Source organism: Camarhynchus parvulus, chromosome 18 (assembly GCF_901933205.1).
Source record: "Camarhynchus parvulus chromosome 18, STF_HiC, whole genome shotgun sequence".
In the NCBI taxonomy this organism is placed as follows: Eukaryota; Metazoa; Chordata; class Aves; order Passeriformes; family Thraupidae; genus Camarhynchus; species Camarhynchus parvulus.
This window is the reverse complement of record NC_044588.1, coordinates 8824785-8852418: the sequence shown is the minus strand read 5'-3', so window position 1 is coordinate 8852418 and position 27634 is coordinate 8824785. Positions and strand designations below refer to the sequence as shown.

General features: G+C 41.7%; 1 protein-coding gene across 1 annotated transcript in view; it reads left to right on the top strand.

Annotated features, from left to right (window-relative positions):
- Window positions 1-1757: 1757 nt before the first annotated feature.
- Window positions 1758-27634, top strand: part of FOXK2 (forkhead box K2) — a 41938-nt gene continuing 16061 nt past the window's right edge. Inside the window, exon 1 of the mRNA XM_030962383.1 lies at window positions 1758-2130. Within this exon, the coding sequence (XP_030818243.1) occupies window positions 1787-2130 (344 nt within the window). The 5' untranslated portion in view covers window positions 1758-1786. The remainder of the gene's footprint in view (window positions 2131-27634) is intronic.

The following is a 27634-nucleotide window of genomic DNA, read 5'->3' as shown; positions in this document are numbered from 1 at the left end:
ATGAGATTGTGTAAATGGACTGAACCAGTATGGAATTATGTTGTAGCTGCCTATAAAATTACTGATACAATCCTAAGGGTAAAACTAAGGTTTGCCATCACTTTGCAGGTAGCAGGTACCATATTCTGTTCCTAAGCATTCACAAAAGAGTTCTACAGTTGAAGATCTGTTGACTCAAATGTGCAAACCCAAAAGTTTCAATTTCAACTTTACGGCTGGATGTTTGTTAGCAGGCTGACTGGTCTTTGGCTCAAGTGTAAAAATGTTTAATGTCTTCTGAATTCACAGAATGGTTTTGGTCAGAAGGGACCTAAAGTTCATCCCCCTGCCATGGGTAGGAACAAGTTCCACCAGACCAGGCTGCTCCAAACCTCATCCAACCTGGCCTTGAACACACCTGGGGATTGGGCAGCCTCTGGGCAGTTACTTTTATTAATAAATAATTGTGAGCTTCTGTACTGTAAAAACCCTAAACAACACAACCCTTTTCTCAGCAAACCATGGGGAGGTTATGGAGCTGTTATGGTGACATGTTTGCAGTGCATATGTTGGTAAATAAGCATGAATACATTTTAGCACCCTCTTCACAGTTTATAGCCAAACGTCTTTAACTGTTTACTTTTCTGTTTTGACAATACCTGGTCCCTGTAAAAATGAGTATTTGGACCAGGTATAATATTTTATTGCAGATGCTGTATTTGTCCGTGTAACAATGAGTATTTGGATCAGGTAAAATATTTTCATTGTAGATGCTGTATGTGTTGAACTGTGTAAAATTAATGCCATCTTTTTTGGTAGCCTGTGCCATTTTCCAGTCCAACCCATGCTGTGGGTCCTCACTGAGTGTTTCCATGCTGTTACCTGTGCCATTCCCCCCGTGTGCCGTGCCCTCGGAGCAGTGACACCCAGCACTCGTGTCTGGTGCTGTGTCAGGTCACTCGCTCCTTGTGCCCCGGTTCCTCTGAGAAACCTGGGGCTGAGCCGAGCTGTGTGCACAGACACAGCCTGCCCTACCTGGAACTTGGGCACTTGAAACACTCTGCTGATTTTCCATGGATGTTACAGAACTCTGACAATGCGGAGTTACCCTCAGGTTTAACATCACCCTCACAAGGCTGTCAGATCAAACTTTTGTTTTAGTTTTATTTTTATCATTTGTTAATAATACGGTCTTTTGAGGCTGAATTTGAGCAGTTACCCAGCACTCTCCTAGTGGTTCTTGCTCACCCTCTAGCACTATTCGTCTATTTCTATTTATTCCATTCTTCCCCCTCTCCCCCCGCGCCCGGTGCCGTTCCTGAGGGCGCTGCTTGCGGACGGCAGGTGCGGGGCCCGGCTCCTCGCCGGAGGCTGCAGGTGGCCGAGAGGGAGGGCAGGGGGTGCGGGGGCCGGTGGCTGGCAGGGGCAGCCGTCCCGGAGCCGGCTCCGTCCCTCCCCTCCCGTCCTTCTCCTCCCCTCCCGTCCCTCTCCTCCCCTCACGGCCGGCGGGCGGGAGGTGCCGCCGGGCCAGCTCCGCCCCGCTCCCCGCGCGCGGCTCCGCTCCGCGTTTTCCGGGCCGCGCCCCTGCGCTCGTGCGCCGACCCTCGGACGTGCGGGGCCGGCGCCGTTCGCCATTGGCCGCGCCGCCGTAGCCCCATGGGCGTGCGGGCCGCGCATTGGCCCCGCGCGCTGTCAATCAGCGCGTGGCTGCGTCAGGGGCCGGGTGCGCGGCCCCGTTCCCTGCTGTGTGCGGGGCCGGCGCGGGGCCGGTGCGGGCGGGGCCGCGCCTCGCTCGTCCCTCGCTAAGATGGCGGCGGCGGCGGCGGCGGCGGCCGTGGCGCGGCTCGAGGGCCGGGAGTTCGAGTACCTCATGAAGAAGCGCTCGGTGACCATCGGCCGCAACTCGTCGCAGGGCTCGGTGGACGTGAGCATGGGCCACTCCAGCTTCATCTCCCGCCGCCACCTCGAGATCTTCACCGCCGCGCCCCCGCCGCCGCCGGCCGGCGCGGACGGGCCGCCGCCCCCGCCGCAGGGAGACCCGGCGGGCGGAGCGGGGGGCGACTTCTACCTGCGCTGCCTCGGCAAGAACGGCGTGTTCGTGGACGGCGTGTTCCAGCGGCGCGGGGCGCCGCCGCTGCAGCTGCCGCGAGTGTGAGTACGCGGGGCCGGCGCTGCGGGGCCCGCCGGAGGCCGCGGGTGCACATGGCGTGTGACAGGCGAGAGCGGCCCCGTCCTGCCCGCGCCTCCGCCGGCACCGCCCGGCACCGCCGCCGTGCCCTCCGCCGTGTCCTTCCCCCGCACGGAGCGCCCGGCGCGGGCTGGAGCGGCCCCGGGCTGCCCAACAGAACCGGGCACAGCCCGAGCGCTGCTCGCGGGTGTCAGGGGAACCGGCCGGGCGGTTCTGCACGGCCCCGGGCTGGCTGGGGGAGTCCTGCAGCCCCCTCGGTGCTTTGGCACAACCCGGGGGTTGTTCTGGTTTTGGTGATAGTTTCTGCTGCTTTGCCTAATTTGAACGTTTATTCTGATGGGTAAACTGAATCATCCACGTGAAATGCTTCTGCTGGCCTTAGCGTTTTAAAATGTTTTCGTTACGTGACAGCAAATGTATTAAGAGGTTTTAAACGGTAATACATTCCTTTGCTATTAGCAAACATTAACTGTCTGTGCAAAATGATTTTCTAGGGCAATACGTGAGGCCTGCCCCCGACATTTATGGCTGTGTTGAACTGTAAATAAGTGATCTGTGCTCTGAGGAGTCACATGTAGGAAAAGTGAAAGTGTTTTGGTTCAGTGTATTTTAGCTTCCTTGACTAAGAAATAGCTCAGACGTTACGAGTGCTAAGCCTTTATAAAGCACATGGCATCAGTGACACAGCCTTAATGCCCTATGAGCTTTTAAACTGTGTTTAGGACATTGATGGTGTGTATTTTCTGCTCTGTCGGCCTAATGTTAGTTTTGTCACCTGGTTTCTCTGTGAAAATCAAATTGTCTTACCTTGCTGCTTTCTAGGAAATGCTCATTCTGAAGGGCTTTAACAGTGCCAGTGTGTAGTCCTCAATGTAGTTGGAGGACTTGTTTGACCTTTAACTGTCAGTTCTCTTTTTGCTTTCTGCTTTTGATATTAATAATTATTTGGCATGTGGTTAATCTGTATTTTAATCTAACACCTTTATGAAATGTAGATCAAATACTTTCTTCTTTATAAGCACTGCAGTATAATATACTATTTGTAAGCACAATTGTGCATGATCTGTGTTGATTTCAAACAGCCTGGAATTAGTTGGAGTAATTGAGTCAGTAACATTTTTTTAAATGTTACCTGAGGAAACATTTAAAAGAGGAAAAAATAAGTACTTCTTCATGCTGTCCACTGATTTGTAATTTATTCTAGTTCCTTCCATCAGTGTCGCTTTTCAAGTGGAAAGAAGATTCAGAAGGATTTTTTGTCTCACTTTTTCATGGAACAATGATGAAAAGTTGTGTGTAGTTAAAATTTCTTCACCGATGAACGTGGGTGGTGGTGCAGGAACTGGCATTTGCTGTGTTCAGAGGTGACACCATTCCCAGGGCTGCTGGAAGTGGTTATCTCCTGGTTACAAATTGGAGATGTGGGCCAGTAAATAAAAGATGCCCCTGGCCAGGAGCTGGAGCCACCATGGAGGGGGGTGAGCATCACCTTGGAGGGCAGGAAGAGTCTGCAGCCCCAGAGTTACACTGGTGATTAACAGCAGCTGCTACTTTGTTGCTTTATTAAAAATAAACCTGTTTCTAAAGCACGAGTCTTGCTGGGGATGAATGGGGAAATAGTAGTTTCATTATTTGCAAAGCTGTTTTATTTGAACAGTGGTCTTCAGGCAAATTCAAGGTACTGTGTCTCCTTTTAGGAAGTCCTTACTGTGGCTTGCTGATGACTGATATTGTTTGTAGTCCTGTTTTTGAGTTTTGTTGTAGATTTAACTGGTCACACTGAAGGTGGTCTCCTGGATTTTAAGAGTCAAACTTACTTCAGTATAATGTAAACATTAATTAATGCTTGAAGTGTGATGGGAAAGAAAGTGGTTTTGGTGTGAGCTCAAGATTGATGATTGCCAACCTCCAGCTCAAGTAATCACCAGATCTATTTTTGTTGTTCTTTAATCCTCCTCTGTTGCCAGTAATAAATATGCTTTGCCTATGACTTCACAATCATCGGAAATTTTAATGGCAGGTGAAGTTTAAAAAATTTAGGGTGGCCTGTTCCTTCTGTTTGGTTTTAAGTGATCCTGGAAACCAAGAATGGGGGGGTCCATCTCTGTTTTGTCTGATTAATAGTGACTTAAAAGGGGCCAAGTACAACACTCTTACAGACTTGAAATGTCTTATTTGCTTGTCACTAATAATTTTATGTAGTTCCAGTGTCCTTGGCCTTTTTTTGTTTCAGCACAATGTTTAAATTTGACTGCATTAATAATGTTAATGAACTCCCTGTTTTTTGAAGGAAAAAACAGAAATACACCTTGATAGTCTCCTGCAAAACTCACATTTTAAACATCTGGGGAAATTAAATTATTAACGTTAGAGTATACACTTACCTGTAATAAAGGCATCTTTTTTCTGCAGATAGAAATGTCATGAAACATGGAATTACTGTGCCTTAAGATAAGTGTTCTGGTTGCTATTTTTAATGCCTCCCTGGAAGCCTCACTGGCAATTCAAATGTTGAAGTTATCAAGCAGGAGGTAATAGCAGTGGGAAGTGTGTTTTTGTTTTTGCAGTTCTTGACAGACTCCCATCCCTACTTGTGTATGTACAAACCAGCTGTCGTCTTGTGAGATGAATCAAGTGGGGGTGGGGAGAAAAAAGCCATTTTTGAGTGTGTCCAGCAAGGAGCTCTCCTGTCAATGTCATGGCACACATGGGATGAAGGAGATTGCAGAGGGTCCTGCTCAAGACACCCAGATCAAAACAAGGAATTAATATTTCTACAGCCGCCTTTGAGATGCACAGACTGTGCCTCTCCCGTTCCTAAAGTTCATGTTTTTTAATTGCTTTCATTTGCTGCCTGTGGAATTTCCTTGCCTTCAGTGAAAGCATTGATTGGATATATTGCTAGGTAAATCATAACATCAATATTTGCTTTTGAGGTGCTTGGCTGGAAAAATACCTTTTGTGCTGGGCAGAGCAGCGGTTGTTGTCAGAGCTGTTGTGTCCAGCTTTTGGAGAGGCAGGATTCCAGACAGATGTAACTGATACAGCTGGAAAAACAGACAGACTTCTGGGTACAGCTTTGCTCTGAAGGAGTGCTTTTGTTTTGGTTTGATTTTTGGGTTTCTGGGATGTGCTTTGTGCATTTGAATTCACAGAACTCAGGACATTTTGGACTTCACTGTTCTGAGGCAGTCTTACTCATTTTGACAAACCCATAGATTTTGTATTTTAATCATTACTTTTGATTTTGCTTTTGTGGAAGTAATTTGTGATTCATAAACAAGATGCCATGAACATAGGAGCAGCATTTTTAAGTCAGATCACAGATGCATTTAGTCCATGACCTGCCTTCAGGAGTGGTCAGTAGCAGATGCCCAGGAAGGAGCATAAAAATTGATTAATACAAATAGTTGTGTTTTGCTTGGTTGTTCTTTTGGATCCAAAGTCAGAGTTAAATTCTTTTTGAGTTAAAATAATTTATTGTTTGCATTTTTCTCTCTCTTTTTTTTTAGTAGTTGAGTTTGGGTAAACCTCCTCTATCCACAGTGTCTTTGGATAGTAAATTCTGCAAAGTAATTGGAGCCCATGTTGGGAAAAATACCTCTTTTTGCTGAGTTTTTGGAACCTGATGCCTGGTAATTTCATTTGATCCAACTGAAGCTCTTTTATAGTAAGAGACAGTAAATAATTCTCCCATTCTGTCATTCATTCTGCAGACTTCTTTACATTACTAAGTGTGGGTGCTCTTACAGTAAATGACATCAAATACGTTTTACTTTAGCTTCACATTCACTGACTAATCCTAAATTAAACCTGTGTAGCTGAAAACTAAAATTTAATTTGTTTGTATTCCTCTGGTTTTCCTCCTGGTAATACAGAGGGCTGAATCAATAATTTTAGCTTGGTGTTGTAGTCTGGAGCTACAAGCTGGGGTTATTGCTGCCTTTAAGCAGTAGAAGTTCTCCTGATGATGAAAGCTGGTCGATTCTGAACAAGGATCAAGTATATCTATTCCCTGAGTCAATTCTTTGGAAAACTTTATTCTGTTCAGTGTTACCCACCCAGAAAACAGATTGTAAAGAGCCTCAAATATATCAGTGCACTTTCTTCTGTCATCTAATTGCAGTTACTTAAATTATGTGCAAAGCTGTGATGTCTGTGTGGATGGAGCTGTGACTGTACATGTGCTCCATGGAAATTTCTCACTGGAAACATCTGTGGTTTGGCTTTACATGTCACATGGAGGTGAAAGGATCATGCCATTTCCTTGGGTAGTGTTCCATGGTAGCTAAGGAAGAACATGCATTGCTTGGGTGTGAGTTATGGTTTGTATTCTGAAGGTTTTCTTATGAATAAACAGATACTTTGAGCAATCAAACAAAACACATGCTTTAAGGAATTGGTGTTAATATATTTTGCAGTGCTGTAAGTCCTTCAGGCCATGGGGCACCTGCTTTCTCCCTTCCCTGACACCACTTTTGACAGGGACAGCTCCTCAGGGTGACAGCTGCCTGAAAGCTGGGGAGACCTTGGGCCTGATTTGTGTTCAGAGGTGTGTTTGGAGCTCCACACCAGTTAAAAAACTATCAATTACAAATAAAACTATCAATTACAAATAAAACTATCAATTACAAACAAAACTATCAATTACAAATAAAATATCAATTACAAATTACCTCAGAACATGCATTGCTTGGGTTTGGGTTATGGTTTATGTTCTGAAGGTTTTCTTATGAATAAACAGTTAGATACTTTGAGCAATCAAACAAAAGACATGCTTCAAGGAATTGGTTTGAATATATTTTGCTGTACTGACAGAGTGCTGTCAGTCCTTCTGGCCATGGGGCACCTGCTTTCTCCCTTCCCTGCCACCACTTTTGAGAGAGGCAGCTCCTCAGGGTGACAGCTGCCTGAAAGCTGGGGAGACCTTGGGCCTGATTTGTGTTCAGAGGTGTGTTTGGAGCCCCACACCAGCTGTATTAAAACTATCAATTACAAATTACCTCAGAACATGAAACAAGGAACGTTGGATTTGGCTGTGACTTGACAGACTGAGACTCCAGAAACTTTTATTTACTGGTCCTGTGCTATAGTGACTAATAAGGTCAGCAGGGCTGTGTTTATAGGTGGGTTTTTGGTTACTTTAAAGTAGGATTTGCAAATGTCAAGCTCAGTAGAAGCAGTGTTCTCACTTTAGCAGATCTGATTGAAAAGGAGTGTAGGAGGAAGGTAGAGCACATATGATTTGAAATGAAAATAGAGATGAGCGGGAAGTTTCTATAGTAATAATTTGTGTTACAGTTGTTTCTGTCATCTCTTTTTTTCATATTTGCCTCTCAATTACACACACCTTCTGAGTGATTTTTTAAAAAAATTTTATTAATAAAGCAATGTTGCAAATTGTCAGGCACCAATCAGGTAATTGAGGCAAAGCTTAAACAGTTTATATTTGGATTAATTTGCACTCCATATGGTTTTTCTCTTGGTATGATTGCTATGTATATGAAACATCCTTACCCAATTCTACTGATGCTACAAATGTTCTTACATCTGTAGGTAGCTATAGGAGGAAGTAGATTTTTTGTGTAATTCTATGAAATACTACAAACTTTATAGTCTGTAAATTTCCTGTAAATTTCTATGACAGAAGCAAGATTCGTATCATTTTGGTTTAAAGGTGCAAAGTCAGTGTTAAAACTGTCTGTTCCAAGAATCTGCTGTTGCAAGAGAGTTTTGAGATTTTTACTTCAGTTAATAATGAGGTTGGAGATGGGCAAATTAAATAACTCTTTGCATTGATTAAATCAAAATACCAAGGTGCCATGTTTGAGTGGGATGATACACTTAATCAATAGCAAAAGTAGTAAGTTAAATGAACTAATAAAGAAAATAAGTTAATCTTTCACCCTGTCTTTTCAAAATAAATGTGTGTTATTAATTTGCTTATAATTAGGTAAAAGCACTGTCTTGCAAATATTCCTTCATGAAGGGAGATATGTTTTAGAGAATAATTCTGCTGTGGAGGAGTTCTGCTGCTGTTGGGTTTTTCTTTTTATTTTTTTCAGCATGTGCAATTGTCATGGACAAAGCAAAAGGTTATTTACAGTCATGCCTGAGCTGTTCAAAATAAGATGATGCTTCTCATTTGCTGTATTTTTCAGTAAATGCAGCAACTCTTCAAGACATCTCAAGTCCCATTAACTTATATAAAATAATGAAAAATACAGGGAAAATATAGTTTCAAAGAAAACCATGTATTTGTCATGTGGTGTGAGACCATGGCCTTTGCAGTTAGAAGGACTTTTCACAACAGTTCACTAATAAGCTGCTGTCTGTGCTGAAATCCTGGGAAGGTGGTGGGTTTATCTGCTGCCTTGCTTGTTTTCATGATAAAAAGTTGATGTGTAGTGACATTTGTTTCCTGCGACTTCCTGCCTTTAAGGAGTTTTTTGACCTAGATAAAGCAGTCAGAGGGGAGGAACCATATTTATTCTGCAGCTATTTCACTTTGGATGGTACAGGAAATAAATGTTCCATTCTCCAGTTCAAGATTCCCTCACTGAAGGGAGCTGAGACTTCAGTGAGTTGCAGAGCTGGTGCAAATTTTTTGACACATCATTTTTTGTAGGGCATGAGAAGGTCTGTGCATGGTTGGAGTTTGTTTTTTCACAGTTGCGGGTGTTTGTGTGATTCTGCTGCAGGCCCTGCACGTGCTGCTCTGTCCTCTCAGGTACTGCCAAGCAGAACCTTGGACAAAGCAGGGTCTGTGTGTGCTGGAAGGAAAATGTTCAGTATTCAAAATTTCAGAGTGTCTCAATAAATATTAATATGAACACAGCACCTTTGTGTTTGTCCATGTGCAGCAAATGAAATGAAAACCATGAGGAGATTGGCAAACACTTCTGTCCATGCTGATCCAAACATTCCTGTTGACCTCAGCAAGGAAGCTGCTGTGGCCAAGGATGTGCAGGGAATTGAGGGTTTGGAGAGCCAGAGCAGTAAAGTAAAAATGCCAGAGTCCTGTCATTATCAGGGTGTTATGAAGTGGAACAAAATTAGTATAAAGTTGACTGGAATTAATTTTAATTCAGTGCTGGTTTAAGGCTTAACTTTAAGAATTACCAAAGGAAGCTCCAGCCAAAGCCTGGCTGAAAGCAGAAGTGACTTCAGTGTTGGATCAGAGTGCTCAGCACCTCGTCCGTGTGGGTTCTCTGGGGATGGGATAGCTGTAACTATATAAAGTGCTTCAGGTAACTACAATCCCATATTGAAAAAAATGTCTGTAATCCCAACAGCAGAATTTAGGGAATGCACAGGCTGGTTAGGATAATGTGATGCACAGGCTGGTTAGGATAATGTGCAGCTTAGTGCTAAATCATGAGTAGAAATACCTGATCACTACTGGATTTTTTTGTGGTGATCTGGAGTGAATGCAGTTACTGATAAATATTTAATACACCGGCTGGTTGGAATAATGTGATGCACAGGGTTAGAATAATGTGCAGCTTAGTGCTAAATCACGAGTAGAAATACCTGATCACTACTGGATTTTTTGTGGTGATCTGGCACAAATGCAATTACTGATAAATATTTACAGTGTTGTAAACATTGTCTCCACAAATAATGAGGACAAAAAAATAGAATGAATCAATTTAAAAAACCTCAAAACGATGACATCTGTAAAAGTACAGAGAGCAGAACTATAGGGTGGAAAACCGTTCTGAAAATCAGCAGTAGAATGAAAGCCATGACTGCAGAGGGATCATGAGATGCTGTTCTGAGATGATGTGTCCAGGCACTGATGTGGTGACTCTGTGGAAACTGGGGAGTGGCAGCTGCTGCTGGAGCTTCACATCATTCTGGAATCAAATCTGTGGTAAAGGATCTTGCAAAACTGCAAGGATTTCAGTGGAGGGTTGCTAAGAAGAATTGGAGGCTGGAAGAAGTCCCAAAGAGTGGGGGACAAAAGGGGTTCAGTATGTTTGTTTATTCAAAAGGACTGTGGGGTGGCTGGCTTGGTGCAGGTCGGTTTTTATGAGGCTGAATGAGAGAACTAAAGGCTCTCTAATGGGTCACACACAGGTGTGAAAGCAGAGGCTGTAAACTAAATTGTCAAGGTTTGGATGAAGCTGTGTTGCTTTCGAGAGTGCTGGGATATCTCTCTCACCATCTTCCTCTGATAAATATATCAAAAATAACCCTTTATATATATAAATATATTTAACTATATCAAAAATAAATATATACATTTTGATATAAATATATCAAAAATAAGCCCCAGTGCAGAGCAGGTGTGCCTGGGTGACTTGTCATGGCTTAGGGTTCCAGGAGGCAAAGCTGAAGCTTCTTTACTTCCTCTGCAAGTCTTTTTTAATAAACTGTCATGGGGTTGTAGCAAGAGACCATTTGATTGTGTGTTTTAACAGAGAGTCAATATTTGTTTTGGTTTGAAATTAAAATTACTTTTAAAGCATCAAACATCCAGTTGGATATTTGTTTATTTCCACTTGCCAGTAGTGTTCTCACACTGTTGATGCTTTTGTTCACTATGCCATGCTCTTCATATTGGAGGACACTGTACAGTTTCAGAGATGATTTTTGTGTAATATAAAGTGATTCTGTGAAAGTTTTTGTTCTTTGAGTGAGTCTTAGATACAGCTCAATATAAGACATAATTTTTGTGTAATATAAAGTGATTCTGTGAAAGTTTTTTTTCTTGGAGTAAGTCTTAAATACACCTCATGGGCTATAAGCCACTTAATTCTTGTCTTGATAAGAAATCAGACTAATGTATAATGGAAAAGGTCTTTACATCTTGTAGTGAACTTCAAGTTTTTTGATTACTTAAATGAAGATTAAATATATGGTTCTGCTTCAGAAATGGTGTGGATGATATAATTTATCGATAGAAGTTCTTTTTAAATTCTGGTTTTCACTGATGTGTTCCAGCATGGGAGCAGGTATTTTGCCTACTCTTTTCCTTCTTGGCTTCCTTTTTTCCCTGTCACAGCTGGGAAAAAGTAGATTAATTTCCTTTGAAACATCAGTTTCCTCCAAAAGCTGTAGCTGAAATGTTGGTGCTTAGCACAATGTACAATGCATGTTTTACTACTGTAAGGTAAAAGTCTGATTGTTTATGAGGATATAAACACAGCTAGCTTTTGTTTGTTTGTTTTAATGTTCTCTTTGTTTTTTTAAGACTGAGAATACAGGGAAAAAAATAATTTATCACTTTGTGTTGTCCTCTGGACATATTTGGGTTTTCTAGCCAGAATATAGTTTGAACAGACAAGGCCTAGCCATGTAGTTTATAAACTTCTGTAGTATTAGACAGATAAATATTATATATATACACAATGCAATTTTTATATATATATATATACAATTATATATACAATTGTATATCATTGTATATAATGCAGATATTAGCATCACACCCCACAGAGATGAGAAAAATGGGAGAGGGGAATTCACTTTATACATGGGAGAGATGAGGACACAGGCCCAAGGTGTTTTGCTTTAGAACATGGACAGGATATTCTGGGGTTTGTAGTTGTGTGAAGAGAGGTGAAAGGGTGAGCTGGGAGACTTGAGGAAAGATGGAAGATTAAGATCATCTCAAGTTTAAGGGTTGAGCCTGAGAAGCAATACAATTGTTAGTAGAAATATGATCATTAACCTAATGTAGTGTAAGGAGTCTCAGACTTGGGTATTTCATTGGGGAAGTGTCATTCAGAACAATCTGGGATCTCACATTTTGGTAAATTGGGCTGTACTTTGAACATCTGAGCTAATCCACGGTTTCACTGCTGCTGCAGTGGAGCTCAGGAGGGAAGGTTCTGTTTTCTGCAGTGCTCCTGGTGCAGGTTGGGCTGGCCTTGGAGCTCATCAGATGTTCAGATGCTGCTGCTCTCTGCTTTTTTTGCTATTTTTGGGTGCTTTGCTGTTGCATTGAAGTGGCTCACAGAGAGGTCTGGCAGGCACTGGAGTACATGGTGGGCCTGCACAGACTTTGGGCAGCAGTCAGCTGGCTGGGACTTGTGGAATTGTACAGTAAGGAGTTGCAGTTATAGGAGCTGTTTGTGCTATGTGAAATAAAAATTGAAAGGAAAGAAAGATTTGAAACAGTGAAAGACCAAAAGGATTTTTGGTGTACTAAAAAAGCACTTGCAATGTAATGTAAAAATCTTTCAATCCTAGAAGTTCTTGAGACAGCATGCCTTTTGGTAAAGGAGTATGTTAAAAAAAATAAAATTAAAAGATTAACCTTAAGTAGACAGGATGCTGACATAATTGATGGTATCATACTTTTGGTTAATCTGTGCTTTCTGGCTCTCTTTATCTCTCTGTAAATGTGAATACACAGAGAAAACATGAGAGAAAAAGGGGTATGGGTTCCTTGGCTGTGGATCATCTCATAGCAGAGGACAGAGTTAGTGTATGGTCTGCATTCCATATATTAAATCAGCCTGGCTCCTGCCTAAATCCAGGCTTTGCTCCACAGGTCACCAGTCCAATTGCTGGTGTATTGTGCAGTAGTGGAGTTACAAACTCTAGGGAAAATTGAACATAAGGGTATAGTGCAGGTAAATGGTATTTTAAAAATTTTTATATGTGGTTTTTGTTTGTAGTGTGTGTGGGTCCCAAAAAAAGCCCTTTTATCTCAAAGACTTCTCTATCTGTAAGGCAGGCAGGTGAGTGATTAGAATTTGTGCAGCATTCTGTATGGACTGCCTGAAAGGAAAGCATTATTTTGAAGATAATTGTAAAAACTTCGCTGTCTTTTACATGTCTTCATTGCAGGGGCTGCATGTATGGGATGGTGCTTTTTCAGGAAATACATGAATGTGCTGAAGTTGACAATTCAGGTAGCTCCCGTGTGATTTGGTTTTCCTGTGGTGTCTTTTGAGGGCCTCAGCTTGATAAGTTGTAGGAACATCTCAAACAGAGGTGTGATTCGGAGAGAGCTTTTGCTTCTTTATGCGGGACAGCAAATCCAGAGTGCCATCTAAGGAAAAATCATCATAATTCAGTGGAGTTGATCCAGCCTTCCAAAACTACTTGGCTAGCAGGTTTGGAAGTAGCTGTGCAGGGGCTTCCTGCTCTGATGGAATTGCCTGCTCACCTCCACTCTGAGCCCTGCCAGGGGTGCTGAGGTGCAGCATTTCAGGAAAAACATCCTTGCAGGAGGAGCAGACGGTAACAAATACCAGCCTTCATTTCTGTGCAGTGTTTGGTGGGCTTGGATGCTGACAGAGGTTGGTAAGAGTGAGTTACTTAAATGATCATCAGGCAAAACCCTGTTTATCACTTCCACAGATGGAAGCAGTAAATAATGCATTAAGCAAAGAGATGTTCAAGGAAGTGAGTTGTTTTCTTTCCTTGGGTGTGTGGATGTCCTGGGTGTGGCTGGGTTAGGCTCAGATAAGGGTCTGGAGGTGTTTCTGTCTGATCTGCCTGACATGGCCATCACTCAGTACACTTATTTTGGAGAAACCAGCCAAAGCCCTTGTGTGGTCTGACCCAGGAGGTTTTTTTATCAGGTAGAGGGGGTTGGTGGTTTGGTCCTCTCTGCCCTTTCATATTACTGAACGTTTTTGCCTTCAGTAGCATTAGGGGCTGCTAGGCAAACACTGACTTTGTGTTCAAATGCTACAAAAATCCTGCTTTGAAGAGGGTGTAATTATTCTGAACTTTATTAAAATTACTAGATTGGGCGCTAAGATTCTCATAGAATGATGAAATACATCCTCATGCAGCCCTACTCTCAATGACACCATCAAGATCCTGGCACCACTTTTGCAGCTGTATCAGGGTGAAACAGCAAATGCAGCAGTTAGAGGTGGTTCCCCTCTGCTGGGAATGCAGGTTCTGAAATGAATGCAGGGCTGAAGTCTCAGTGTAGGGTGGGCTGTACAGTTTGTGGTTGGGTACAGAATTATTCAGCTTTCTAGATATTGATAATTAACACAGACATTTAGGACCTGGAAACCACAGTGTTTCAGTTAAAATGTCCACGTGACGGGCGCGTGTGGCAGCACAGGAAGGAGATGCAATAGGTAAAAACCACAGGAGAACTTCAGTTGTTTGTTTATCCTCTTAAATTGAAATTCAAGCCTTTGTTTTTAAAACCTTTTCCTGATATTACTCTTCCCATAAAGCTGAGAAATGCAACTAGTCTGTGAATATTCACCCTTTTTGTAACACAACGTCATTAGAACTGAGATTCTGCCAGAATTCTGTTAGAACTTTTGAAAAGATACTATTTTCTTTATTTTTTCCTTTGTTTTCTTTTTTGAGATTTTTTTGGTAGCCTGAGATGCTGTGTTCTCATATAGTAATTTTTCCTTAACTGCATCATAGGATATAGGGAATATTACCTCAGAAAAAATTGGCACTAATTATTAAACCTTCACAAGATAAAATTAAAAACCATTTGCACCTGGGAGGAGAGCTCAGATCCTTCCACCTTTCTCTGTTTAAACACACAAGGTAAATTCAAAGCAACTCCTGATGAAGATTTTAAATTTCCTTCATGAATTTTGGCCTGTTATGAATGGCTTTTGCTGTCTCCTGCAGTGCTGGCAGCCAGAGCACTCATCTGCCAGCACACCCTTGTACACAGATGTTGACTTTCCTGTCAGTAGTGAAATAGCCCTGCTTGTTTTATGGGGTGGTTATTCTGAGGTTGCAAGGTTGTTGAGCCTGGAAGAGATCACTAACCCCAGCTTGCTACTTAGCTATAAATAAGTTTGGTCTGCTGTGGACTAGTAAGTACTCAAGATTCTTACGTGGGGTTATTCACTCTTATCTAGGGCTATCAGCAAAATGGGTGGTTTGAAGCCTTTAAAGAAAAGAAGCATGCAAGCCTTGCAAAAGAGTCAAAGAAGCATCTGAATATAAATAATTCAACCCTCAGCTAGAAGGATAAAATAAAAATCTGTAGAAGTTTTAAGTTTAGGGGTAGTGTTTTCAAGTTGTTTTGGTTTAATAGTAGCTGAAGGAAAGATTATTTGTATTTGTCTATGTGTGTTCTTTGAGTTAGCTGCAGTGTTGCTGAAAAGTGTGCCATAAAATAATTGAGCTTCATCTGAAGAGCAGGAAAGCATGGTTACATGGAATACAAATTAACCAGAGTGTGGGAGAGTGTGACTTTGACTACAGGGAGAAGAAAACTGAGTAAGGTGGTTTAATCAAAAATGTTGGTTGTAAAAGTCAGGCTTTTCCACAGCTTTGGAAATGAAGAAAAGACAAATCCTGATGTTGTGGAAATGAAGCTGGGAGATGGCAGTGTAGGAATGTGTGATCTGGGTCTCTTGGTCTGGGAGGCAGGGTGTGTTTTTAGTAATTCTCATCATACTCAGACTCTGATTCCATTTTTTTCCTGAAAGCTGTTGGTGTGCCTCATCCCCAAGGAAACTCTTGTTTCTGCAACTTGTTCTTTTTGCAACAACCTTTGATATTACAGCATTTGGTGGTTTTCTTGTTCTTCTAGTAAAAATCTTTATCTGGAAGGTCTAAGTAGCTTAGGGTTAATTACTCTTAGGTGAATGTAGGTAAGGCCCAGGGGGTTTGGGAGCCTGTTGCAGTGACATTACACATCAGCTGGGACATCCCTGGGCTCTGGTTAGGGAGACAAGCATTGGTTACTGGCTGTGTTTCACCAGCACAGTTCTGTCCTTCTTGTGACTGTTTTGTTTTTATGGGAGCTGCTTGTTCCAGCTTTCCCCAGGAGATGTAAAGAAGGGAATATATACAACTACCCTCTGTTTTCCTAGGGATGTTTTGTGGTAAATAAATTGCTGACTGAGAACATATTGACAGTCTCTGACACAGAAATGAGCTGGACTTAGCAAGTTCTTCACTCAATGAGGGAGACTTTTATTTTTAAATCGGAAAGGTCCTTAGATACTTGTGATGGTTCACGCCATCTTTAAGTCATTAGAATAACCCTCTTAAAGATGTTCTAAAAGGAGACAGGATTTGACTTGTGCAGGTAATGATTTAATACAAAAATACAGAGGAAAGAACAATCACTCTGGGGTATTTAAAAGGAAAATACTCCATGATAGGCATTAAAGAGGAAGTGAATGGATTTAATATTGGGTGCAGAAGGGGCTGATTTGAGCAGCAGAGGGGGTGATCCTTCCCCAAAAGATCCTGTGGCAGCAGCAGAAGCAGCATTTTTGTACAGCTTTGACAGAAGTGTTTGAAGTCACATATTTGAACTCCATCTGAATCAGGTTTTTTTCCCACATGTTTTGGAGTATTAAAACATCACCATTGCCTTTCACTGTCACCTAGGCCATGGTGGCATCGTTGTTTATTGCTGTGTTTGAGGTGCTGAGTGCACAGAGGAGCTGTGCACAGCCTCAGAGGTGCTGAGCAGTTTAAATGTGCACAGAGTGGCCTCCAGGAGCCACAGACACCACAGAAGTCATTTTATATAATCTTAGATAAACTGAGCCTGCTGCTTCTAAAGGTTGCTTCGCACTACCACTGGTTATATTTAATATAAGCCTTGAAGTGAGTTAGTGCCAAGCAAAGCATTGTTTGGAGTATGGAGAAATAACCTGGGAGCCAAAATTAGCCTGAGTTCGTGTGGAGTGGTGTGTGTTTCGTCAGGGCTGCCCAGATCATGTCGTCCCTGAAGGCAGCACATTCAGCTGGGGATGTTTCAGCCATTACAACATGGAACATGCTGGGGAGTGGTGCCAGTAACACACACTGAACATATGACCAGCACATGCCCCCATCCAGCCTGGGCCGTGAATTATTTACTTTTTGTTACAAGCTGTTTATTTCTGAGAGGTTTTCTCCCCTCTGTCAGTATCAAGCACTGAGCCTTTTGTTTCCTTTTACTTTGTTGGTTTTTTTTTTTTTTGTTAATTTATTTTTAAATCTTTTCTACTCTTGCTGTTGATTCTGTATTTCTAAAATTCTCACCACCACTCCCACCCCTATTTTGTTTGTGCTCATTCTCTTAGGATGCCATGCCAGGTAACTCCTGTGGTAAGGCCATTGAAACTGTGGAGGCCAGTCTGATTATTTCCAACTTGTAATTGAGAGATAAAGTGACCTTACATTTAATCTTTTGGGACTTGGTCTATATTCATTAGTTAGCTGTGATACCTCTTCTCTGTGTCAATTTTTCACTGTTATGTTTCACATCTGTGAAATGGCAGGGTTTTTCCCTCATCCCTTGTCATCTTTGGTTAGATAAGTGATGTGAAGCAGACACTCCATAGGCCTTTCCTGATTTTAAACTGATTTTTGATGACAGCTCAAGTTCCCAGACTGCTTGTGACTCTTCATTTGTAGCAGCTCTGTGCTGTGGATTCTGGTACAAAATGAGTGAGCACCAACCCAGCCTGATGGGCTGGGAGCTCTGGAGAGCAACAGTAGATAAAACTTTAATGTACATACAAATGTACTGCATCTTTGCTGTGTGTTTCATAACATTTTAGGGAGTGTTACCTCTTGGATGGGATCAGGCTTGACACAAAATTAATTGGACTTGGTGAGCTTTTCAGAATGAATCATCTCGTAGTTATTTGTGTGCACTGTAGGTAACAGGCTTAGCATTGCATACTTCTTTATATAGATTATTCTTTTAAATTCAGTTTTCTCCTGGAAGTGCATTGAGTTAAAGGATACACTGTTACACAAGACTTTGCTTCTCATTTTAATATGCTGGTAAACTTGATTTTTCAAGGATTTGCAGTACTTTAAAGTATTCTTCTCGTGGTTCCTGTTTTTAGAAGCCTTTTTTTTAACATTCACATTAGATCTCTACAGTAGCACAGGTTCATTTAAACAACACTTTCTCCTCGTTTTAACCATACTTTACAATAAAATTCAGGCCCTGCAGATAGACTGTAACTAACCCTTGGGTTTCTAGCTTAGTTAAAACAAATTCCTTGCGAGTCAGAGCTGAGAGAACCGTCCTGCTCTGCCCTGCCCTGTCCTGTGTGAGAGCTCTGCTGTTCATGCTGTGTGCTCAAGCCAGATTAATTTACTGGTGGGCCTGAAAAACAATCCCTGGGAAGGGAAGGGGAGAGGCTTGGGATTAGTTTTCTGTCAAGTCAGGGGTGCAACTTTTTCCATTACCAGATGGGAAGATACTAATAAAAGGTTGATAACATAGTTTTAATAGCATTTCATAGAATCATAGAATTTTTTAGTTGGAAATGATCTTCAAGGTCATTGAGTCCAACCATTGACCCAGCACTGCCAAGGTCAGCACTAACCCAGGTCCCCAAGTGCCGCAACCACATGTCATTTAAATCCCTCCAGGGATGGTGGTGACTCCACCACTGCCCTCAGCAGCCTGTGCTGGGCACTGACCACCCTTTCTGTGAAGAAGTTTTTCCTCATATCCAACTTAAACCTCCCATGGCACAGCTTGAGGCCATTTCTTCTTGTGCTGTCCCTCATTCCCTAACCCCCACCTGGCTGCAGGTCCCCCCTGAGCCTCCTTTCCTCCAGGGTGAGCCCCCCATCTGCCTCAGCTGCTCTTGGTGCTCCAGCCCCTTCCTCAGCTCCGTTCCCTGGACATGTGGCAGCCCCACAATGTCTTTCTTGTAGTGAGGGGCCCAAAACTGTTCACAAGATTTGAGATGTGCCCAGCACAGGGGACAGGCACTGCCCTGGTCCTGTGGCCACCGTGGCTGGTGCAGGCCATGTGCCATTGGCCTTCTTGGCTACTTGGGCTGATGTTCAGCTCTTGTTTACCCCCAGGACCTTCTCCACCAGGAACTTTCCAGCCACTCTGCCCCAGTGGCTGTTGTGACCCAAGTGCAGGACCCAGCCCTTGGCCTGGTTAAACCTCACAACCATTGGTCTCAGCCCATGGGTCCAGATGTGCAGATCTCTCTGCAGAACCTTCCTGCCCTCCAGCAGAGCAGCATTCCCACCCAACAAAATGCCTCAGTCCCCTTGACCACATCATGGATGAAGATGGCAAACATGGGCCAGTGTGAAAGTTGTCTCCTCTTGGAAGGTCTTCCTCTGATCCTGTCTGCAGGGTCTGCCTCTGCCCTGGGCAGCCTGTGCCAGGCACTGACCACCCTTTCTGTGAAGATATTTTTTCCTCATATCCAACTTAAACCTCCCTGCTACAGCTTGAGGCCATTTCCTCTTGTGCTGTCCCTCATTCCCTGGGAGCAGAGCCTGACCCCCCCTGGCTGCAGGTCCCCCCTGAGCCTCCTTTCCTCCAAGTGAGCCTGGACCGCTCCTTTTATGTGTCTGGCACCTCTAGATCCCTTGTAGGCAGGTTCTCACTCTAACCCCAAAGGATATTTTCCTATAAAACCTTGTTTTGCTGGGTCATTGGTGCTGGTTTGGTTGGTATCACTGAGGGCTTTGACAGCAGAGGTGCTCCTGGCCATGTCCTCCCCAGGCAGGAGAGATCCTCAGTGCTTCTGCGCTGGGTTCACAGTCACAGATGTGAGCCACAAAGCCTGGAGCTGGAAAAACAAAGGAGACCACTGTGGACAGTGAAGTTGGACTGGAAAAACAACAAAGCTGTGCTGGTGCTATTTTTAGTAGGTCCAAACTATTTGTGTGGTTGATGGTTCTCGTTTTGCTCTTCACCACAGATGTATCTTCAAACACAGATATTCGATAAGCAGTTTCTGTTCAACTTTGTGTTTGTTTTATGAGGGTGATGAAGAATTCAAGGTTTCTTGTTGTCTTTCAAGCTCTCTGTATGAGGTGAAGGTGTCAAGTCTTGTCACCTTTGCAGTTCTTGGGGGAAAGCCACTAATTCTCCATATGTAAACTGACTGGTGTTTTCTCAGGAGAGTGGGCAAAACTGATTGAAAGAGATAATTTATAAATTTATAAGTAGTGCTCATAAGGTCTTCCTGGTGTGATTCCTGGTGATGATTAAAGGAGTGATAGTTTAAAAATAACCAATGCATCTTTTTGACTCTGAAAAACATAACAAACAAACTTGTGCATTAAAGTCAACTTTTAATGAGCAAAAATCCGGATGATTTCTTATTTTGAGAAAAGATGTTGAAAAATTGCAGGTTTATACAGACTGGTTTTAATCATCTAAGGTGTCTGTTATCTTAGTTTTTAGCTTTCCTGCCTTAAAGCCTGCATGTTGTTGTATCCTGGGAAGGTGTGTATATTATTAAAATGCTGGATGAAGCCATGATCATGCCCTCCAGAATTGTTAAAATGTCTCTTGGATTCATATTTTAAGTGTCATCTCCATTTTTGCTTTGCTTTTCCTTTATAGGATTTAGAATATTGCTCTTTTACTTTTCCAGATGGATGTTTCTAAGTGTCTTGGTCGCCCTAGGACACTAAGATTATAAAATAATTAGATGTATGAGTTAAAAACTAGGGAAATTTACTCCACATCTGTAGTACTATTTACTTCAATATTTATGGTAAATTTAATTTTGGGTCACCTTGGTTATTATGGGAAATGCCCCTTTTTTTTGTGGTGCTTCCTATAGTGATTAAATATATATATATTCTCAGAATAAAAGTTTTTTGTCATTATTGACAGAACTGTACTATAATGCTGTACACATATAGAAAAATAGGAAACCCTTTCTCTAACTAGGGATTAACATTTCACCACAGCACATCTTTCTGAAAATCTAAATCTTTCAAATATCAGTTGGTTCTTAAGTGTAAATAGAAACATGTTAATTTAAGTGCTGTGAAAATTGGTGTTTGCAGTTCTCTTTGTGCAGCAGCATATGCACTGAACTCATTTGCATCTCTTCAGCTTTGCCAGACAAGGAGATTGTGCAGGGGAATTTTGAAGTAATCCTATGACTGCTGAAATTGTTAAATATGCAATCCTGGGTTGGGATTTCACTACCAAAAATTTATGAATTTGTAGCAATCAATATTTGTGCGTGACAGAAATTTAATTTTAATAGCCAATGATATTCTGCTAGAGGGAAGATGCAGTTTACAGATATGTGGGGAGTTGATAATTGATAATTTGGAGGATTTTTTGTTATGTGACTGTTTTGACAGTTCCATTGAGGGAAGATGCTCAGTGGATAAACTGGGGAAGCCTGGCTTGGACAAATGTCACTTGATTTTCCAGGGAGGGTAAGAGTCAGGCCCCTTGCTTTATCTATCCCTGTTCATCCAGCAAAGTTGAATTGTTTGAGCAGTTTGGCAAGATCTTCCTCTGCCTAAGAACCTTCCTGGAGCTGATTGCAACTCATTTTTTTCAGCATTTCAATCATTTTATAAACTTAGCTACCTCAATTTGTGTGCTGCAAGGAAGAGTCAGCTCCGTTATTAATTTTTATTCAGGAATTCTTTAACTGATACTGTGTCAATTATTGCCTACAAAGTTGCTTTGGCTCTGGCAGAATGACCAGAGCTTAAAGCACAGTGAAACAATGTATTATGTACCAGGATCATTTTTTTTTCCTTTTAGATATTCTGTTTTTAGAAAATTCAATGGTCAGGAAAAGCTAAATAAAAAAAATTAAAATAAATTAAAAAAATAAAACAAAACAAAAAAAAAAAACAATTAAAAGGTTGGAATTTGAAGCTAAACCAAAGGAAGCTGCTCTCAAGACATGGTTGGTTTATTCTCAGAAAAGTCAGATTGGGTTTGGTTCACACAACCTAAGGGGATGCTTTGGTCATCACCCTCCATCCTTGTTCTTTGTTGTGTGGGATTGATCTGGTCATTGTGGATTCCCACCCTGGCTGCAGGAATGCAACTCGGGCTGAAGAATACAGCAGTGTCCTTGATAAACACAGGACTAGAAATAAAAAGTGAAAATAGTGCTTTCATCACTAAAACAGTTTGATATTACAAAAAAAAAAAAAAAGAAAGAAAAAAGTGGCTGTTTCTGGCCAGTGGAAGATTTTTCAATTTCATTCTGTTGGTAAAAGGCAGGGTAGGTGTATGGTTAATTAAAAACAGTAGATAAAACACAAATCAATAAAATGAAAGTGTGTCCTTCAGTGACAGCAGGGGTAGGATGTGCCCTTGCTGTTGAACACCTCCAGTTGGGCATTGTGGGGATGTTTTTGGGTGGTTCTGCACAGAACCTGACAGCTGTTTGTCACCTGGAAAGAGGAATTCCTTGGTACTAAAGGAAAGCAAAAATGAAGAATCCTTTCCCTCCACATACTTTTCAGTATTAAGATAGAAATTTTAGCTTTTTCTTCTTTATCTTTTTAATTAGTTGAAATATTGCTTTAATTTTCTTCTGTTCAGTAAGGGGGGGAAAGTCTTGCTTCTCACAGACACTTAGGAAATGAGGTTTGTGTTGCTGAGCATCCTCAAACCCTTCAGTATTTAACTGTATGGATTTTAATTAGAATGTATGCATTTAATAAGCAGTTTTCGTGGTCTAATAGTAAAGTACTGATGAAATGAAAGTTCCTTTAGCTCTGTTTGGGAGAATGTGATATATGCCTTAAGATATTTGTGTGTGTTTGTTATTTTTTGCCGTGTAGGCTTCACAGCCACTACCTCTGTGCTCCTTAAACAGCTCCTCTTGTGCAACAAACTCTGATTGAGGCACTTCAGTCCCATTTAATGAACTGATCTCCCTGCTCCTGAAGACATGTCTCTCACCTGATGCTTTGCCTCTTAAAGTGGTTGTAGAAAAAGGAAGAATTGGGGGGTGATCCAATGGTTTAAACAAAGATTGGGTGTTGGGAAAAATATGTTCTGTTCCCAACTCTGTTGCACACTTGCCAAAGCAGCTTGGCCAAGTCACAAATCCATTTAATCTGTTTTTGGAAATGGGAATAATACTTCATGGGCAGGCAGATGATGAAATTTCAGTGCTCTTTTCCAGCAGTTTTTATCAGGGAAGAGCTTTGCCTTGTCTTTTAAAACCAATCCCTTGGGTTTTGAAGGGGATTATTTGATGTGCAGGGTGAACTCCCTAAGTCCCTCCCTGCCCCCTCTTTTTGAAGGCTGTTGGTGCTGTTTTACCTAAACTTTGGTGTGTCCCAGAGTTCAAAACCCACTGGATCTACTGAGCTCACCTGGGTGCAGTGTGTCAGTGTTTCCTAATGAAAGGGACAGCAGTGCCTTAGTTATAGTTAAGACCTTGAAAGTAGCACAGAAATTTGTTTTAGAAGCTTATTTTTCTACATTAGTTCAAATCCCAAGCTTTCAAAGAGCAGGGTTAGAACAGTTGCATATTGGGAGTGTTGTCTTGTGTAATATAGTTTTCTCATGAAAACTTTTATTGAGTCTATTTTTTTTTTTTTATTCCTGGACAGATTTCTACTTGTGTGACTCTGACTGGTTAAATCATGTCTGTTGTTTTTATTTGCTTTTATCCTTCTGTGCTCTTCCTGCTGCCCCTTACACAGGCCACAATTTGAGAACTTGGCATGGTCTCAGAACAGCTCAGGAGGAGGAGGAGTGCTTCTTGAAGGATATTTTCCAATAACAACGTGCTTTTTGTAGATTAGTTTCTTTACTTGGTGGCTTTTCAGACTTTTTGGTGTCTTGATTGGTTCTTGAGCATCCACACAAGTGACAAAGGAACCTAAATTTATGTCACACTGTGGAGCAGTCAGTGCATAGAACATTTCTAGAGGGTCTGCACATTTAGGAGAAAAGCTTTAGGAATTTGCAAATAGAAGGAAAATTGGAAAGTTATTAGAACAAACATTCTGGAGAGCATGCTTGGTTTATAAAAAAAGTCTCAGAATATAATACAAAAATCTTGATTTCTGTTAAGATTCCCAGCCCTGCAGTATCACCACAGTGAAGCAAATATGGAATGGCTCTTGACCATCAGACATCTTTAGGTAAGCAACTGTGAAATTTAATTAATGCCCATAGCTGTGTGAGAGGAGGCTGAAAAAAGCCTGTTCTTTGACCAGACAGGCAGATTTAGGGGGGAAATGAAACACTGCTGTCTACTCAAAGTTCGAGTTGGTAGGAAGCAGTTTTTGTCACTCTTCAATGGCCTGAGTTAGTCATGGATTTCTGTGTCAAGTAAAGGCTTGTGCTGCTCTTGGAAGCAGAGTTCTGCCTTGAAGAGCCCATCTAAAATAAACTTTGCTTCCTTGAATGGGGAATAATCATTGTGCAGCCCAGCTTCAGTGGGTAGCTGCTCTCTGGGTAAGGAAGTTTGGGCATAATTTTGCAATGGAATGCAGGTCTCTGATGAGGTAATAAATGAAGGCTTTTGTTACTAAAGTAACGTCTGAGTCACAAGTGCCTTTTTATGATTATGCTTGCGTCAAAACACATCATGACAGCACTTGTTCACTGTACTCCTCCTACTGCTTTAATTGTAAGGAGTGTGAGATGCCAGGAACTGTCTGTTTGGCTCCCAGCAGTTTGGTTTGCTTTGCTGATAGCTTTTATTTAACACTGATTGATATTATTAGAACCTCAGTGTTTCCATATGAACTTTTGCACCCCCACGAGTACCCTGTGACTGAGACTAAGGTGCCAGGCACATCTTGGTGGTAAAGGATGGGGTGGGTTTGGTTTGTCAGCTTTGGTTCAGCTGTGCTTGTAAATCCTGTGCTTTATGGGAAGTTTTGGAATGGCATTTACTGTGACAGAGAAAGTTGGAGCCTGCATATTTATGGTTAAATGCAGTTATCTGGAAGGAAGGAAAAATGATAATTGATTTCTGTTTTCCTATTGCAAGTGTTTTGTTTGTGTTTTTTTAAGCAGGAAGCTGTTGTGTTGTAGAGTGATGTATGTGGGCTTTGTTGGGACTGTTTGCAGTTTGGCAAAGGTAGAGGCACTCCAGCTTTTGGACAAATTTTAAATTGTTTTTATAGTTTAGTAGGAAGTGTAGAGATTGAGACCACACAACCTGGCTCTGCATAAGGCTTTTGTGTACAGAGATGCTAAACACCCGAAAATGCAGTGTTTCCATAGGCGGAGTTTCTTTTGTATTCACAGGCTGGGGAGCCTCAAATTCCAGAGGCATTACATGAGCAGTTTTAATGAATTAGTGTCTGGTTTTCCTGCAGCAGATGTGACAAGCAGCTTTATAAGCTGCTTCCCATCGATCGCTGTTTTCCAGCTCTTTTGTGTCTTTCTTTTGCTCAGAGAAAAGCAGGGAAGAGCTCGGTTTCTACAGTAACTGCTGCCTACACTCCTGCCTGCAGGCCAAGAGCTTTCTCAGTCCTGCAGCCTGTGCAGGGCTCCTGCATTGAAATTCTGTAGGTTTTGTTTGGGTTTCTGGCTTTTTTTCCTTCTTCTTCTTTCTGGTTTCAATATTTTGCCCTTAAAGAAAAGAGGAGAATGCAGTGGAAATTTGTGATTTTGAGATAGGTAGTTTTAATTAACCACAGCACGTTGCCATGATTGTAAGATAAGCTAAATATTTTTGCTGCTGATCGGTACCAGTGTTGTGTGGTTGGTATGGAAAGAAAAGAGATCCTGGCTGCTGAAAGAAGAACCTTTGAAAATCTGTGGTATACTGTGAGCACCCTTTTCTGTAATAATGCAGGGGAGGAGTGAGATCAGCTCCAAGTTGTTAATAGAATCCTTTACGTGTGCAGCAAAATTTGCTGTAGTGGAACAACTTCAGCACACTCATTTCAGTCTAAACTCTCAAATAGCCTTAGAGAAACTGCTGTGAATACAGGGTTAAAATTCCCAGTTTCTCATGATGTCAGCTCTGTGAGTGGGAACGAGCTGAACACCATTTCAGATGGTGTCATGTGTTTATTATTCCATTTGTGTTTGCTGCTGGTGCTTCAGGAATGTTCCTCTTGTCGTCACCAATATTCTGCTGTCATAGGATCATTTTTTGACGCAGGCAGGTTTGTTCCAGACCCTTCTGAGGCAGGTCAGCACTGTTCCTGTAAGGAATATCAACCAACAGCTTTACATACTTCTTAAGCACTTGCTAAAACATGAGCAGGGAAGTCTGTAACTGAGGTTTCCCATGGGGGAGCCAGTAATTTATAGCTAGATTGTATTTCCAGCCTTTGCTTACAATTTGCTACAAGTGTTTTATTGGCCAACTTGAATTAACATGAGGCCACAACAATATTTCATCACTTCTGATGCTGTATAGATCTTTGCTTTTGAATCTTAAGAGATCAGAAAATAGAGATAGATGGATCAGTGATCTTGCTCTTTAGGGTGTTTTCCATCCTGTTAGGTGACACTGTGTAGACAGTGATGGCACAGCTGAAAAAATACCCAAATCCTTGTGAAGAGAATGCCCAGTGCTCAGAATAAAAATTCTAATTGCTGGTTTAAAAATCTGCCAGTGTTTTGTTCCTTGTGGCATTAGAGGTCGAGCGTGCCTCGAGCCCTCCCAGTGTGTGTGTGGAGGATGTGCTGTGCAGAGATTGATTTTTGGGCCACAGAAATCAATGGCAAAGGATACAGGGAATTAAGGGGAACACTGTGAGCTCAAGATTCAGTCCCCAGAGGAAAAACTGCCACTCTTGAAAGGGCAATTGCTTTTTGGGTAACCTCTAGAAATGTCCTGCCTAGTAATGGCCAAGCATAATTGAATGTAAATTTATGGTAAATTAGCCACATCAGGACTTGGTTTCAAAGCAGGGAGGAGGAGGAGGAATCCATCCTACCACAATGGATGTGGACATGGCCCTGTGGGAAGTTCTGGCTGGGGTGGTTTCTCCCAGGCTGTGGTCAGCTGCAAGCAGGAGGGCATCAAAAATGTCCTTTCTAAAAATCTATTAGAGGAGCTGGGCTTTGTGTTCCATTAATATAAATAATTTTTTTTTCATCACCACTCCCTCATCAATAGAGAAAACTCCCATTGCCAGCAATGGAGAAAGGTTTACAAATGCCATGTTAAAACTAAAATCTCTGACAAGAGCACAAGGTGGCCCCTCATGTAAGGTGAACAAGCACCTTATGAACAAATTATCCATTGAGAAAGTTATCCCTGTTCAAGATCATCAGAAAATAATTATAATGTAGCTTTATAGTGGATCACTCTTTTTTAGTGTATCTATGATAATTTTTCCTGTACTCTTAGTGATGGCAAAGTGTTACAACAACATTTTTTAATGTACTCCTAGAAAAGACTTTGTAAAACAAATATCTGAACAGTTATTTCTGTTTAAAGAGTCAAGACAATGCCTGCTGTAAAAAATTGTGTGGTATTTTCTTAATAACCTGTGCTTTATTAGTAATCATTTAGTGCTGGGAGTTTTCAGGTGTCTACTCAATATATGACTGTTTGGATGGATTTATTTATCACCTTTGTTGTTAGCTTGGAAGCCCAGACTTTAAACTGTTGGGTACTTTTTGATTATCTTGAAATAAAAACAGCAATTCAGTTCAATTTGTCTTCTTAATAAGTTTGGGGTTTGTTGATTCTTTTAGCTCTAAAGGTGATGACTCTATTCCAGAAATGGAGTGTGGTATTGACTTCCAGTTCAATTAAACACAGCCCAAAGTCTTAAAAATAAATTCTGGATGTGAATAATTCAGTATGCCTGCTCTTGGTGTTGAGCAGTCAGAAACCTTTTGGTAGAAAATTC